The 17,473-nt window shown below is 44.4% G+C and overlaps 1 protein-coding gene across 1 annotated transcript in view; it reads right to left on the bottom strand.

Moving 5' to 3' along the window:
• LOC310798931 (meprin A subunit beta-like) overlaps window positions 1-15,018 on the bottom strand; it is a gene marked incomplete at its 3' end in the record, with an annotated part of 28,081 nt that extends 13,063 nt beyond the window's left edge. The window contains exons 1-7 of the mRNA XM_083661488.1: window positions 14,958-15,018; window positions 12,140-12,224; window positions 11,537-11,555; window positions 11,391-11,429; window positions 11,229-11,260; window positions 10,972-11,053; window positions 9,282-9,399 (exon numbers count right to left, since the gene is read on the bottom strand). Coding sequence (XP_083517614.1) covers window positions 9,282-9,399; window positions 10,972-11,053; window positions 11,229-11,260; window positions 11,391-11,429; window positions 11,537-11,555; window positions 12,140-12,196 — 347 coding nt within the window. The 5' untranslated portion in view covers window positions 12,197-12,224; window positions 14,958-15,018. The remainder of the gene's footprint in view (window positions 1-9,281; window positions 9,400-10,971; window positions 11,054-11,228; window positions 11,261-11,390; window positions 11,430-11,536; window positions 11,556-12,139; window positions 12,225-14,957) is intronic.
• Window positions 15,019-17,473: the final 2,455 nt, after the last annotated feature.

Below are 17,473 nucleotides of genomic sequence, written 5' to 3'. Positions count from 1 at the left end.
AACACGGCAATGTGCGACTGGATCCTGGATTTCCTAACAGACCGCCGCCAGGTGGTGAGGGTGGGCAACCTCACCTCCTCCCCACTGACCATCAGCATAGGAGCGCCCCAGGGGTGCGTCTCCAGCCCCTTCTGGTACGACCTCTACACCCACGACTGCGTGGCGACTCAAACTTCAAACTCCATTGTGAAGTTTGCAGACGACACAGCAGTCGTGGGGCTGATCTCGGGGGACGACGAGACGGCCTACAGAGAGGAGGTGAGGGTCCTGGAACAATGGTGCCAGGACAACCACCTCTCTCTGAACGTCTCCAAGACCAAGGAGATAATTGTGGACTACAGGAGAGGGGGGGGCGCACACCCCCCAATCACCATCAACGGCGCAGTGGTGGAAAGGGTGGACAGCTTCAAGTACCTGGGAGTCAACATCCACCAGGACCTGACCTGGGCCGGCCACACCGCCACTGTTGTCAAAAAGGCCCAACAGCGAATACACGGACTCAGGCGCCTGAAGAAATTTGGGCTAAGGAAAGAAATCCTCAGGGACTTCTACAGAGGCACCATTGCAAGCCTGCTGACTGGCTGCTTCACCGCCTGGTACGGGAACTGTACCGCCATGGACCGCAGGGCGCTACGGAGGGTGAGGCGCGCGGCCCAGCACGTAACAGGAGATGAGTTGCCAGATCTGCATGAACTGTATAACCAGCGGTGCCTCAGGAGGTCCCTGAAGATCATCAAAGACACAAACCATCCCCACAACAGCCTGTTCTCCCTGCTACCCTCAGGGAGGAGATACAGGGTTCCAAAAGCACGCACAAATCGCTTGAGGAACAGTTTCTTCCCGCAGGCCACGAGACTCCTTAACATACACAAATAGTGTAGTAGTCGTACCGTACCGTACTGCAGCTGCTACCATTATGTATGCCTAATGTTTAATTGTATGTTTAATAAGGTACATGCTATTTGCACCTGTATGTCAAATACGTCGAATTTAAAATGTCTGAACACGTCCAACGTATGCACAATGCCTAATGTTAATTGTATGTTTAAACATGCTATTTGCACCTGCATGTCAAATACGTCGAATTTAAAATGTCTGAACACGTCTAACGTATGCACATGACATGTGCACCTATGTGCAATGAATAAGCCACTGACTTGTCTTATCGCTATTCTGCCTTATTGCCTATTGCTGCTTAGTATTGCTTATTGATGCCTATTTCTTATTGCCTATTGCTCATTGCTTGTTGCCTATTTGTACTATGTCATAAACGGAGTCCACAGCACAAGAATTTCACACGTGATACTTGTACCATGGAGTGACAATAAAAATCTAGAATCTTGAATGTGGGCGGGGCCAAGGGCCACATGTGTGGGCTAGAAGGCTGACACTTGGTGGTCGTAGAGTAGCAGGGGGTGCCACAAACATACCAAAAGATCAGCCTTCTAGCCCTCACCTCTCTTGAGAAACAGACGTGTTCACCCTGCATATGTTGGTGTACACCGCGCATGCTTTATCATGTAATATGTAAAAGCTTATATCTCAAAAACGACTCAGGCTAGGAGGCTGAGATTTCAACTGCAGCCTCTCCTTATTATACAGGACCAGCCCTGTGAGTAGCAGGAGGATTGGAAGAAGTTGGATTTTTTGCCTTCGGCAGCTGAGAGCTGGTTTCCAGATTTTGGTCCAAAATTCAAATTGCTCCTATTGACTGGAAACTCAGCACACTAATAGAGCACCGTGGTGGTATTAACATACTTTGGTATCAGCCTCCTAACCTGAGTCGTTTTTGAGATATAAGCTTTTACATATTACATGATAAAGCATGCGCGGTGTACACCAACATAGGCCGGGTGCACACGGCTGTTTCTCAAGAAATGTGTGGGCTAGAAGGCTGACACTTGGTGGTCATAGAGTAGCAGGGGGTGCCACAAACATACCAAAAGATCAGCCTTCTAGCCCTCACCTCTCTTGAGAAACAGCCGTGTTCACCCTGCATATGTTGGTGTACACCGCGCATGCTTTACCATGTAATATGTAAAAGCTTATATCTCAAAAACGACTCAGGCTAGGAGGCTGAGATTTCAACTGCAGCCTCTCCTTATTATACAGGACCAGCCCTGTGAGTAGCAGGAGGATTGGAAGAAGTTGGATTTTTTGCCTTCGGCAGCTGAGAGCTGGTTTCCAGATTTTGGTCCAAAATTCAAATTGCTCCTATTGACTGGAAACTCAGCACACTAATAGAGCACCGTGGTGGTATTAACATACTTTGGTATCAGCCTCCTAACCTGAGTCGTTTTTGAGATATAAGCTTTTACATATTACATGATAAAGCATGCGCGGTGTACACCAACATAGGCCGGGTGCACACGGCTGTTTCTCAAGAAATGTGTGGGCTAGAAGGCTGACACTTGGTGGTCATAGAGTAGCAGGGGGTGCCACAAACATACCAAAAGATCAGCCTTCTAGCCCTCACCTCTCTTGAGAAACAGCCGTGTTCACCCTGCATATGTTGGTGTACACCGCGCATGCTTTACCATGTAATATGTAAAAGCTTATATCTCAAAAACGACTCAGGCTAGGAGGCTGAGATTTCAACTGCAGCCTCTCCTTATTATACAGGACCAGCCCTGTGAGTAGCAGGAGGATTGGAAGAAGTTGGATTTTTTGCCTTCGGCAGCTGAGAGCTGGTTTCCAGATTTTGGTCCAAAATTCAAATTGCTCCTATTGACTGGAAACTCAGCACACTAATAGAGCACCGTGGTGGTATTAACATACTTTGGTATCAGCCTCCTAACCTGAGTCGTTTTTGAGATATAAGCTTTTACATATTACATGATAAAGCATGCGCGGTGTACACCAACATAGGCCGGGTGCACACGGCTGTTTCTCAAGAAATGTGTGGGCTAGAAGGCTGACACTTGGTGGTCATAGAGTAGCAGGGGGTGCCACAAACATACCAAAAGATCAGCCTTCTAGCCCTCACCTCTCTTGAGAAACAGCCGTGTTCACCCTGCATATGTTGGTGTACACCGCGCATGCTTTACCATGTAATATGTAAAAGCTTATATCTCAAAAACGACTCAGGCTAGGAGGCTGAGATTTCAACTGCAGCCTCTCCTTATTATACAGGACCAGCCCTGTGAGTAGCAGGAGGATTGGAAGAAGTTGGATTTTTTGCCTTCGGCAGCTGAGAGCTGGTTTCCAGATTTTGGTCCAAAATTCAAATTGCTCCTATTGACTGGAAACTCAGCACACTAATAGAGCACCGTGGTGGTATTAACATACTTTGGTATCAGCCTCCTAACCTGAGTCGTTTTTGAGATATAAGCTTTTACATATTACATGATAAAGCATGCGCGGTGTACACCAACATAGGCCGGGTGCACACGGCTGTTTCTCAAGAAATGTGTGGGCTAGAAGGCTGACACTTGGTGGTCATAGAGTAGCAGGGGGTGCCACAAACATACCAAAAGATCAGCCTTCTAGCCCTCACCTCTCTTGAGAAACAGCCGTGTTCACCCTGCATATGTTGGTGTACACCGCGCATGCTTTACCATGTAATATGTAAAAGCTTATATCTAAAAAACGACTCAGGCTAGGAGGCTGATATTTCAACTGCAGCCTCTCCCTTTTATAGAGGACCAGCCCTGTGAGTAGCAGGAGGATTGGAAGAAGTTGGATTTTTTGCCTTCGGCAGCTGAGAGCTGGTTTCCAGATTTTGGTCCAAAATTCAAATTGCTCCTATTGACTGGAAACTCAGCACACTAATAGAGCACCGTGGTGGTATTAACATACTTTGGTATCAGCCTCCTAACCTGAGTCGTTTTTGAGTTATAAGCTTTTACATATTACATGATAAAGCATGCGCGGTGTACACCAACATAGGCCGGGTGCACACGGCTGTTTCTCAAGAAATGTGTGGGCTAGAAGGCTGACACTTGGTGGTCATAGAGTAGCAGGGGGTGCCACAAACATACCAAAAGATCAGCCTTCTAGCCCTCACCTCTCTTGAGAAACAGCCGTGTTCACCCTGCATATGTTGGTGTACACCGCGCATGCTTTACCATGTAATATGTAAAAGCTTATATCTCAAAAACGACTCAGGCTAGGAGGCTGAGATTTCAACTGCAGCCTCTCCTTATTATACAGGACCAGCCCTGTGAGTAGCAGGAGGATTGGAAGAAGTTGGATTTTTTGCCTTCGGCAGCTGAGAGCTGGTTTCCAGATTTTGGTCCAAAATTCAAATTGCTCCTATTGACTGGAAACTCAGCACACTAATAGAGCACCGTGGTGGTATTAACATACTTTGGTATCAGCCTCCTAACCTGAGTCGTTTTTGAGATATAAGCTTTTACATATTACATGATAAAGCATGCGCGGTGTACACCAACATAGGCCGGGTGCACACGGCTGTTTCTCAAGAAATGTGTGGGCTAGAAGGCTGACACTTGGTGGTCATAGAGTAGCAGGGGGTGCCACAAACATACCAAAAGATCAGCCTTCTAGCCCTCACCTCTCTTGAGAAACAGCCGTGTTCACCCTGCATATGTTGGTGTACACCGCGCATGCTTTACCATGTAATATGTAAAAGCTTATATCTCAAAAACGACTCAGGCTAGGAGGCTGAGATTTCAACTGCAGCCTCTCCTTATTATACAGGACCAGCCCTGTGAGTAGCAGGAGGATTGGAAGAAGTTGGATTTTTTGCCTTCGGCAGCTGAGAGCTGGTTTCCAGATTTTGGTCCAAAATTCAAATTGCTCCTATTGACTGGAAACTCAGCACACTAATAGAGCACCGTGGTGGTATTAACATACTTTGGTATCAGCCTCCTAACCTGAGTCGTTTTTGAGATATAAGCTTTTACATATTACATGATAAAGCATGCGCGGTGTACACCAACATAGGCCGGGTGCACACGGCTGTTTCTCAAGAAATGTGTGGGCTAGAAGGCTGACACTTGGTGGTCATAGAGTAGCAGGGGGTGCCACAAACATACCAAAAGATCAGCCTTCTAGCCCTCACCTCTCTTGAGAAACAGCCGTGTTCACCCTGCATATGTTGGTGTACACCGCGCATGCTTTACCATGTAATATGTAAAAGCTTATATCTAAAAAACGACTCAGGCTAGGAGGCTGATATTTCAACTGCAGCCTCTCCCTTTTATAGAGGACCAGCCCTGTGAGTAGCAGGAGGATTGGAAGAAGTTGGATTTTTTGCCTTCGGCAGCTGAGAGCTGGTTTCCAGATTTTGGTCCAAAATTCAAATTGCTCCTATTGACTGGAAACTCAGCACACTAATAGAGCACCGTGGTGGTATTAACATACTTTGGTATCAGCCTCCTAACCTGAGTCGTTTTTGAGATATAAGCTTTTACATATTACATGATAAAGCATGCGCGGTGTACACCAACATAGGCCGGGTGCACACGGCTGTTTCTCAAGAAATGTGTGGGCTAGAAGGCTGACACTTGGTGGTCATAGAGTAGCAGGGGGTGCCACAAACATACCAAAAGATCAGCCTTCTAGCCCTCACCTCTCTTGAGAAACAGCCGTGTTCACCCTGCATATGTTGGTGTACACCGCGCATGCTTTACCATGTAATATGTAAAAGCTTATATCTCAAAAACGACTCAGGCTAGGAGGCTGAGATTTCAACTGCAGCCTCTCCTTATTATACAGGACCAGCCCTGTGAGTAGCAGGAGGATTGGAAGAAGTTGGATTTTTTGCCTTCGGCAGCTGAGAGCTGGTTTCCAGATTTTGGTCCAAAATTCAAATTGCTCCTATTGACTGGAAACTCAGCACACTAATAGAGCACCGTGGTGGTATTAACATACTTTGGTATCAGCCTCCTAACCTGAGTCGTTTTTGAGATATAAGCTTTTACATATTACATGATAAAGCATGCGCGGTGTACACCAACATAGGCCGGGTGCACACGGCTGTTTCTCAAGAAATGTGTGGGCTAGAAGGCTGACACTTGGTGGTCATAGAGTAGCAGGGGGTGCCACAAACATACCAAAAGATCAGCCTTCTAGCCCTCACCTCTCTTGAGAAACAGCCGTGTTCACCCTGCATATGTTGGTGTACACCGCGCATGCTTTACCATGTAATATGTAAAAGCTTATATCTAAAAAACGACTCAGGCTAGGAGGCTGAGATTTCAACTGCAGCCTCTCCTTATTATACAGGACCAGCCCTGTGAGTAGCAGGAGGATTGGAAGAAGTTGGATTTTTTGCCTTCGGCAGCTGAGAGCTGGTTTCCAGATTTTGGTCCAAAATTCAAATTGCTCCTATTGACTGGAAACTCAGCACACTAATAGAGCACCGTGGTGGTATTAACATACTTTGGTATCAGCCTCCTAACCTGAGTCGTTTTTGAGATATAAGCTTTTACATATTACATGATAAAGCATGCGCGGTGTACACCAACATAGGCCGGGTGCACACGGCTGTTTCTCAAGAAATGTGTGGGCTAGAAGGCTGACACTTGGTGGTCATAGAGTAGCAGGGGGTGCCACAAACATACCAAAAGATCAGCCTTCTAGCCCTCACCTCTCTTGAGAAACAGCCGTGTTCACCCTGCATATGTTGGTGTACACCGCGCATGCTTTACCATGTAATATGTAAAAGCTTATATCTCAAAAACGACTCAGGCTAGGAGGCTGAGATTTCAACTGCAGCCTCTCCTTATTATACAGGACCAGCCCTGTGAGTAGCAGGAGGATTGGAAGAAGTTGGATTTTTTGCCTTCGGCAGCTGAGAGCTGGTTTCCAGATTTTGGTCCAAAATTCAAATTGCTCCTATTGACTGGAAACTCAGCACACTAATAGAGCACCGTGGTGGTATTAACATACTTTGGTATCAGCCTCCTAACCTGAGTCGTTTTTGAGATATAAGCTTTTACATATTACATGATAAAGCATGCGCGGTGTACACCAACATAGGCCGGGTGCACACGGCTGTTTCTCAAGAAATGTGTGGGCTAGAAGGCTGACACTTGGTGGTCATAGAGTAGCAGGGGGTGCCACAAACATACCAAAAGATCAGCCTTCTAGCCCTCACCTCTCTTGAGAAACAGCCGTGTTCACCCTGCATATGTTGGTGTACACCGCGCATGCTTTACCATGTAATATGTAAAAGCTTATATCTAAAAAACGACTCAGGCTAGGAGGCTGATATTTCAACTGCAGCCTCTCCCTTTTATAGAGGACCAGCCCTGTGAGTAGCAGGAGGATTGGAAGAAGTTGGATTTTTTGCCTTCGGCAGCTGAGAGCTGGTTTCCAGATTTTGGTCCAAAATTCAAATTGCTCCTATTGACTGGAAACTCAGCACACTAATAGAGCACCGTGGTGGTATTAACATACTTTGGTATCAGCCTCCTAACCTGAGTCGTTTTTGAGTTATAAGCTTTTACATATTACATGATAAAGCATGCGCGGTGTACACCAACATATGCCGGGTGCACACGGCTGTTTCTCAAGAAATGTGTGGGCTAGAAGGCTGACACTTGGTGGTCGTAGAGTAGCAGGGGGTGCCACAAACATACCAAAAGATCAGCCTTCTAGCCCTCACCTCTCTTGAGAAACAGCCGTGTTCACCCTGCATATGTTGGTGTACACCGCGCATGCTTGGCTAGGCTTGGCTAATGTGTACTAGGCTCTATTAGGCTGTGCTAGGCTGGACTAGGCTGGGGTGTACTAGGATATATTCAGCGGTACTATGCTATACTAGAATGTATTAGGCTGTGCTAAGCTACACTGTAATGTACTTGGCTTTACTGAACTATACTATAATGTACAAGGCTCTATTTGGGTGTACTGGGCTGGACTAGGCTGTACTAGCCTGGGCTAGGCTAGACTAGGGTGAACTAGGATATACTCAACTGTACTAGGCTATACTATAAATTACTAGGCTCTATTAGGATGTAGTAGGTTGTAATGGGATGTACTATGCTGGGCTAGGCTGGAGTAGGCTGTACTATGCTGTAGTACAATGTACTAGGCTATACTACAATGTAATAGGCTCTATTAAGGTGTACTAGCTTGTACTAGGATGAGCTAGGCTGTACTAGGCTCCATTAGGCTGTGCTAGGCTGGACTAGACTGGGCTAGGCTAGACTAGGGTGTACTAGGCTATATTCAGCTGTACTAGGCTATACTAGAATGTACTAGACTGTACTAGAATGTACTAGGCTGTGCTAAGCTACACTATAATGCACTTGGCTTTACTGAACTATACTATGATGTACAAGGCTCTATTTGGGTGTACTGGGCTGGACTAGGCTGTACTAGCCTGGGCTAGGCTAGACTAGGGTGAACTAGGATATACTCAACTGTACTAGGCTATACTATAAATTACTAGGCTCTATTAGGATGTAGTAGGTTGTAATAGGATGTACTATGCTGGGCTAGGCTGGAGTAGGCTGTACTAGGCTGTACTATGCTGTAGTACGATGTACTAAGCTATACTACAATGGGCTATACAGGGCTGGTCCTCTATAATAAGGAGAAGCTGCAGTTGAAATATCAGCCTCCTAGCCTGAGTCGTTTTTGAGATACAAGCTTTTACATATTACATCCCCTGTATAAATAAAGGTAAAAAAAAAAAAAAAAAGATAAAGCATGCACGGTGTACACCAACATATGCAGGGTGAACACGGCTCAAAATGGCTCAAATGGCTCTCTGCTCCCCTCTATTGACAAAATATAGTCAGTACAGACATGTTCACGAAAGAAAGTAGCAAGTGTTCAGTAACCTAAGTTACTGAGGTTCGTGAACACGAAATGTCTTCCGGCACGAGTTGTTCATTTGCCTTAGTTTTTTGTATTGAGCACTGCCTGCTGTGCACACACTTTTATTATTATTATTATTATTATTATTATTATTATTATTATTATTATTATTATTATTTTGTTTTCTGATGTAGAGACCCTGATTAAGCCCTTCCAGGGTTTCCTGTCTTCTACATGCACATTACTTTCCTGTTTGCATAAAAAAAAGATACCCGTTTATGTTTTTATTGTGTGCAAATAAATAAAACTAAAACCATTTGGTAACATCATCGGCTAAATGACTACCGGTAAATGCCTTTATCTAGAGCTGACATAAACAACATAAGACATTTTAAATGTCATGTGCATAGATGTGCATGATCAAATTTAATTCACAAATGTATGCAAACCAGTATAAACAAAGCAATGTAAAACAACAACAACAACAACAACCACCACAACAAAATTGTTATCACAGTTATAAGCTATTGCTGGACAATACATACCCGTCTAACTTCTGGACAGAAATGTAATAGTCCTCAGAGTCCCTGGGTTTGAAGTCAATGCATGACTTGAGTCTGAACTGGTCAAAGGCTCTCAGGATGACTCCTTTAGCATTCATCTCTTCAGTATGAGTTCATTGGTGATGATGCCAAGGTTGTGTTGAAGACATGCATGGTCCATGCAATGATCAAATGAGAGAAAGGTCAGACAATGAAATGGATGGATGAGGCTCATTCATGTTCCTGGTACTGATCAGACAAGAACACTGGTGCTTTCTAGGAATTGGACGATATATCATCATAAAAGGAGTAAGTGGGTTCTGTTTTGTTTATATTTTTGTCCCACATCAGCAATTGTGATGTCACTGATGATGTCACAATGTCTATGCGAAGTGAAGCAATCGTGCGCTGAGTGACGTCACTCGTGCACTCCATGAAGTGATCAGTGATGGTCACTTGAGCAATTGTGATGTCATCAGGGATGCCAAGTTGAGCAAGGGGGCGGGTCTCTGCCTGCCAGCACATAAGCTGTGATATCCCTTAACAGAGCCAGTGGGCGAGCCCTTGCTCGGACACAGTTTTCCCAGCCTGCATAGCACACTAGCTGCTGTGTGTGCCCCATCATGCCAACACGTGCAGGGGGCATAGACAGTGCAACCTCTCCTCTCTCACCCCGTCATGGGGAGAAGGATAGAAAGCGTCCAGCTGAATCATCCTAGACCAAAAATAACTGTTATGTTCTTGGGTGCAAAAGACGGACTCTGCCTGAGTACTCAGGTCTCCTCCACACAGCAGCAGCAGCTGGGATGGACCCACACAGAGTGCATAAATCAGCCATCAGTTAGCCCAAGTCAACACAAGCAGCGCCGTCTTGAGTGACAGCGACTTAACAATCTGTTTAACAAGGCGCCAAAAGTACAGTGTGCTTCATGGCTATTTGTGACGCGTCTGGTGTTTGCACCTATGCCAGTAGGGCTGTGAATCTTCACTGGCCTCACGATTCGATTCGATTACGATTCAGAGGGCTACGATTTGATTTGATTACAATTATCGATGCATGCATCTTAAATCGATGCATCGCTTTTTTTCCCCAATACATGATTTATTTTTTCTCACTTTATTTTTTCTCACTGTGTGGCTGCTTTTAAAATAAAAGTGCATTTGGAATTGCATTGTATTATGATCCATAATTAAAATAAACAACTGCATGTACTTCCATTATATTCTATTTGATTATATATATATTTTTTTATAATCGATTTTTGACATTTGTGAATCGATGCAGAATCGTGCACGTCCGAATCACGATGCATCTTATAATCGATTATTTTTGATACCCCTATATGCCAGTAGCAAAAGCAACAAAGCACTGCTAAAAGTGTGAAATGTAACTTGTAGGAGAGGTGAGCCTTGACGACTGGATTGAGGAACACTAAACAGTATACGCCATAATTCAGTGTCTGTTGCAAAAACAAACACAATATAACTCACAGAGCTTTTAGGTTATAGATTATAGATTATAGATTATAGATTATAGAGCTGCTCCACCTGAGCATCTACATGTAATAATGATGTAGCCTGGGTAAACCCAGCCTCCACGTGACCTCTATCTATGTGCTATAGAGGTCACGTGGAGGCTGGGTTTACCCAGGCTAATAATGATGTGCCGAGTCACTATGCAGACAACATTTACCAAGGTCGTTTTCCAAGACATATGGAACTGGGGATGTCCATAGTTGATTCTGATTAATGATGGTGGTCCTTTGGGTGCCCACCTATGTATAAGAATATATAAGACATGTAAGTCACACTTCAGTTGTTTTACAGTATATTTGACTGATTTCCCTATAATATCCAATATAAACTGTATAAAGTTATTATCCTCCTGCTTGGAACTTCTTCTTGATAAAACGATATACCATAGTCTAATATACACAATGTTAAACTTACCATGAGAATATCACCCCCAAATAAGTTTGAATCTGTAATACAAAGCAGAGGAAAGTGAATATGTTTCCAAGGAAATCCGTACAAGCATTTAATGGCACATGATGTGACTGATGAAGCCTCCACACACAGCTGTATTTCAAATCCCTTCTTGTTGAACTTTACCCTTGTTTATTTCAGTGATGTCCTTCTCATCATCAATCTCTGAGGGGAAAAGAAGAAATGCAGCTTTGTGAACTTGCAGATGAAATAGAAAGATGTGTACCTTGTAAGCCATGAATTCAAACCAGCTGAAATGAAGAAAAGCTTACCCTTCTTCCTTCGACCGGGCTGTTAGAAAAACACATATCATATCATATATCATATATCATATATCATCTGCACTCGATTCCCTCTGTCCACTCACCAACCAACTCACCACTCGTTCCTCTCCCCCTGCTCCCTGGCTGTCCGAAGCCCTCCGAAATTATCGGATGGAGCTTCGGGCAGCAGAAAGAAAATGGAAGAAATCACAGCACCCCAACGACCTCTCAGCCTATCAACATATTTTCTCCAAATTCACCCATGCAGTTTCATCAGCCAAATCATCCTTCTTCATTTCTGAAATACAGTCCTCCGCCACTAACCCCACCAAACTATTTTCTACATTCTCCTCTCTCCTCAATCTATGATATAATATATCATCTCATATCATATCAAGGGTTCTTAGAAAACACAAATCATTATCAATTTAATTATTAAAAGAAAAATTACAGGACTTTTGTACCATTTCCTCTCATTATGAGGAGACACTGATACATATTCATGTTAAAATCCCATTTTGATTAAAATTAGATCAGTTAAAATAGACAATGAATTTACAGAAAGTACAATCAAAACAACTATTAAAAAACTACTATTAAACTAACTCTTACCATGGAGAATGTTGATGAGACTGCCAAGCTCACCACAAGGAGAATATAGGTATTCATCGTCTTTACAGATATGCCTTGGGCCAGACTACTTTGTAAAAGAAGGAAAAAAATCCCCACATAGAGGATATTATTATTGAAATGTTTTTTTATTTTTTTCCACAATAATTATTATCAGACAGGACAGTATATACGTGGGCATGTAAGGTATTCAAAAAATAGTGTACACGTTTGTATAACATACAGTAGAGTTTGCATGTATACGTGTTAAGAGGTAATTTTCTCCCTTTTTCCCCCTCCCTTCCCGCCCCACCATCCTCTGCCCCAAAAATAAGCCCCAGCAACCCAACCCACAGTGCCTTCTGAACCACCCGACCCACAGTGCCTTCTGAACCACCCAACCCACAGTGTCTTCTGAACCACCCAACCCACAGTGCCTTTTGAACCACCCAACCCACAGTGTCTTCTGAACCACCCAACCCACAGTGCCTTCTGAACCACCCAACCCACAGTGCCTTCTGAACCAACCAACCCGCAGTGCCTTCTGAACCACCCAACCCACAGTGCCTTCTGAACCACCCAACCCACAGTGCCTTCTGAACCAACCAACCTGCAGTGCCTTCTGAACCACCCGACCCACAGTGTCTTCTGAACCACCCAACACAACCCACAGTGCCTTCTGAACCACCCAACCCACAGTGCCTTCTGAACCACCCAACCCACAGTGCCTTCTGAACCACCCAACCCACAGTGCCTTCTGAACGACCCAACCCACAGTGCCTTCTGAACCACCCAACCCACAGTGCCTTCTGAACCAACCAACCCGCAGTGCCTTCTGAACCACCCGACCCACAGTGTCTTCTGAACCACCCAACCCACAGTGCCTTCTGAACCACCCAACCCACAGTGCCTTCTGAACCACCCGACCCACAGTGTCTTCTGAACCACCCGACCCACAGTGCCTTCTGAACCACCTAACCCACAGTGTCTTCTGAACCACCCAACCCACAGTGCCTTCTGAACCACCCAACCCACAGTGCCTTCTGAACCACCCAACCCACAGTGTCTTCTGAACCACCCAACCCCCAGTGCCTTCTGAACCACCCAACCCACAGTGCCTTCTGAACCACCCAACCCACAGTGCCTTCTGAACCACCCAACCCTCAGTGCCTTCTGAACCACCCAACCCACAGTGCCTTCTGAACCACCCAACCCACAGTGCCTTCTGAACCACCCAACCCACAGTGCTTTCTGAACCACCCAACCCACAGTGCCTTCTGAACCACCCAACCCACAGTGGCTTCTGAACCACCCAACCCACAGTGCCTTCTGAACCACCCAACCCACAGTGCCTTCTGAACCAACCAACCCGCAGTGCCTTCTGAACTACCCAACCCACAGTGCCTTCTGAACCACCCAACCCAACCCACAGTGCCTTCTGAACCACCCAACCCCCAGTGCCTTCTGAACCACCCAACCCACAGTGTCTTCTGAACCACCCAACCCACCGTGCCCTCTGAACCAACCCACAGTGTCTTCTGAACCACCCAACCCACAGTGCCTTCTGAACCACCCAAGGAAGAGGAAGAGAGACTGCCGCTGCGAGTGCACAGCGCTACTGTGTGTGTGTGTGTGTGTGTGTGTGCGCGTGCGTGCGTGCGTGCGATTCGATTAAATCTTATGACATGATAAGATCATTCATTTTCATTCATTCATTTTAGCACCGCTCTCTTCAATGAGGAAGTGGAAATCCAGACCTTGTAGAAAAGTGGCGAATTTGGGGGTTTGGGTTAAAACTAATGTCTCCTACTTTCTGAGGCACACAGACTCACATAAGACCCTAAATTTAATAGTTAGAAGGTTTTTGTGGATTTTGTTTTCCAGGGACTTTAACTGTAATAGGCCATGCCTTGCACAAATTGAAAATGAGTGGACCAGGTCAACAATGTGGTTCCACTGTTCTTCTGGAAATTAAGTACCTACATCCGCCTCCCGTGAACTTTTTGTTTGGCCGGGGAGGCTTGTGTTAAAGGAGTCAATTAGACCGTAGATGATAGAGGTGAGATGACATCGACGCTGAGGATTCAAAGTAAGAAAAATATCCAGTGGTTATTCGGGGGGCGATTGGGAAAGTGAGGAAACCATTTTTGTATGAAATGTCTCATCTGAAAAAAGCGAAACAAGTGAAAGCCTGGCAGGTCAAAGCGGGATGAAAGCTCGGTGAAAGACGAAAAGATTCCACCATTATACAGGTCATTGATGTGTTTTATGCCCTTGTTAGACCATATAGGAAATGTATGGTCTGTCCATTCTTCAAACAGATGATTCAAAACTGGGGCCAGAGCAGAAGAATTGTGGAGACCAAAGTGTTTTCTGAACTGGACCCAGATTTGTATTGATTACAAAACTATCGAATTTGTGGTAGAGACAACAGGCAGAGGCAATTGAGAGCATAGGAACACAAGGAAAAACGTACAGATGACTGTTCCATACAGGTCCAAACAGAAATTCCAACGTCTGCATTATAGAGCCAATATAACATTTTGTGGGTGGTACATGCCCAGTAATATTGTGAAAAGTTGGGGAGTGCAAGACCCCCAAGGCAATTGAAATGTTATTTTGTTGAATATCATATCTTAATGTGATATTTGTAACAAATCAAATAAACGAATATCCAACCAAATGCATTTGATTTGTTCAAAACTAATTATCACAACGCAAACTTCATCAATTTATTCATTATAAAAGTGCTTTCCATAAAATCTGTATTTATGTAGTAAGAAGACAGAAAGTGTATCTATATCTTATTGATAATGTTTACCTTCTGCCAGCCTGTTGGTTGAGTACTCTTCCTCAAATGAACTCCGTAAGCTTTGAAGTACTATATATTGAGGCCCCTCCTTCATTACCACCACTGACGTTCATTACCACCACTGACGTGCCCTTGAACAAGGTCCAATAACCCCAGCTGCTCCAGTGGAGTTGCTCAGTGGCCAGCAGAACAGAATGTGGTTGTACTGGTCAGCTTCCAGGTATGAATGTGAACAGGGCACTCCTGAAAAAGAGAGCGTTGCTGTAGTGAGACTCCCCTCGTATAAATAAAGATAAAAGAAAGAAAGATAGATAGAAAGAAAGAAAGAAATATGTGCAAAAAAATAAAATACAAATTGCTCTCTTCAAAAAATCCCAACAGGTTTTACCAAACAGTCTAGCTCTAGAGTGTCATATTTCTGCTTTGGAAGTTCTCCTTGAAGTTATGCAATGATTGCTTGACTGATTACTTCATCACATGCTTTGTCTGTCTGCATTATTATCATGTGATCAACAAGTGTGCTAAAAATATATTGTGTTGCGTTCATTTTTATCTTTTGATTTGATCTGATCTGATACTTTGGTCATGGTACAGCTACATTTTGACATTTGGATGATTGTTTCCTGCTACGTCATCTCAGCAACCTTAACTCATTGAGTGCCAAGGACGAGTATGTTCGTCAATTGGTTTAGTAACGTAGAGTGCCAAGGACGAGTATGTTCGTCAATTGCGTTTTTTGACGGTGGGACGTGGATCTAAGCCTCTTACATCTCCTATAAGAATATGGGAGCTATTGAATGTGTATAACCTATTTTACAGAACCCTTAGGTGGCGACAGTGCTCTCCAGATTACAGAAAGGCGAGGAAAAAACAGAGAAGAAGTCGTTGGGGAAACGGAAATCGCATCGCATCCGTATGCATCGATATGCATGAAGCATAGCTGTGCCTGCAGCAGCCAATCTGCTGCCACAATTGAGCCCCTCCGTGTCCGCTGCGACAGCCCATCCGCATGACCAGCCGTGGAGTTGTTATTATTCTCAACTGGAAGCATGGGAGCCGGTGACAAACACACGCGGAACGCTGTAAAAAAGCTGGATGTAGCCTGGATGTAGCGCACCCTTCACTGTGCACAGCAAACGCAGCAGAAAGCCACCAGAGACACTCCCACGGAGGAGGGGTTTGCAGTTGAGGGGGGGGGGGGGGGGGGGGGGGGGGGCACGCAGAGCAGCACACAACACTGACCCAGACAGACCCAGACAGCAGGACAGGATTGGCAAACGCAAGCCAGAATATCCGATGCCCACCAGCAGTAAATCAAGACCAGCAAGAAGCTGCAACCAGCAGCGCACGCAGGGGCCAGCGCTGCTGGTTGCAGCTAAAAAATATTATTCTGCCAAACAAAATTCCCTGGCCTTCACTGTTTTATTGAAGGAAATTATTTTTGAGGTGTGACTACATCAGAAAATATTAGCTTCAGAGTCAGTGATGTGCTTGAAATGTTTAATTTCACAAAAGGCTCATTATCTCAGCTTCTAGAAAAAAACGGCTGTTTTTGGTTAAATCAAGCTATCTTCTCCGGCTGATAACTAAAGAACGGAAAATGATATCAATAAACCTGTTTTTGCTGATGATAGAAGAGAGTCTCATCGTTCTTTTTGCGTGTTCGGTGTTTACATAGTAATATCACACAATATTCTGTGGGCCTTGAGAAATCACTGAAAACGCTCTGAAACTCTGGCACTGGGAGCGTCCGTTCTCCAAAAGTGGCTGGCACTCAATGAGTTAAATTCCCCCTCCCATGGTAGCTGATTTTTTTTTTTTTTTTTTTCTGCCATCAGGGACATTGCTTTAGAGAAACTAATGATATCTATATTATTTATTATGAGGTTGAATTTGTTTAAGTTAAAAGGTAAGTTTAAGTATATTAAATTAGGTTTATGTTATCCTTGTTTAATCTGCCAAGGACCTCAGGGACCTGCCAAGGACCTGTCAGGGATCAGTCGGCAATTCAAAGTCACTGCATAGGAATTAATTTTGTCATTTTGTATTTGACAGTGAATGAACCTGCTGGTTGTAGTCTGTCATGCAAAGGGCAAAGGTCAAAGTGTTCTGTAGTTACACATCAAAAGGAGGAACAGAGAAAGTGAAAGCAAACAAGCTCAAAGTCAAAATAGTGATCAATAGTGGAAAAAGGAGCTTCTTGGTTTCTTTTTAATGCAGAAGTGTTGGTGCACAGATAACCTGCACAGGTTTACAATACAATGTAACTTAATGCAGAAGTGTTGGTGCACATAACCTGCACAGGTTTACAATACAATGTAACTTAATGCAGAAGTGTTGGTGCACACTACAGATAACCTGCACAGGTTTACAATACAATGTAACTTAATGCAGAAGTGTTGGTGCACATAACCTGCACAGGTTTACAATACAATGTAACTTAATGCAGAAGTGTTGGTGCACACTACAGGTAACCTGCACAGGTTTACAATACAATGTACAACTTCAAAAAATAGAGGAGACAC

Source organism: Poromitra crassiceps (genome assembly GCF_964638095.1).
Source record: "Poromitra crassiceps genome assembly, chromosome: 26".
NCBI classification, from domain to species: Eukaryota; Metazoa; Chordata; class Actinopteri; order Beryciformes; family Melamphaidae; genus Poromitra; species Poromitra crassiceps.
Note: the sequence above shows the minus strand (reverse complement) of the source record. Positions and strands in the feature narration are given on the sequence as shown.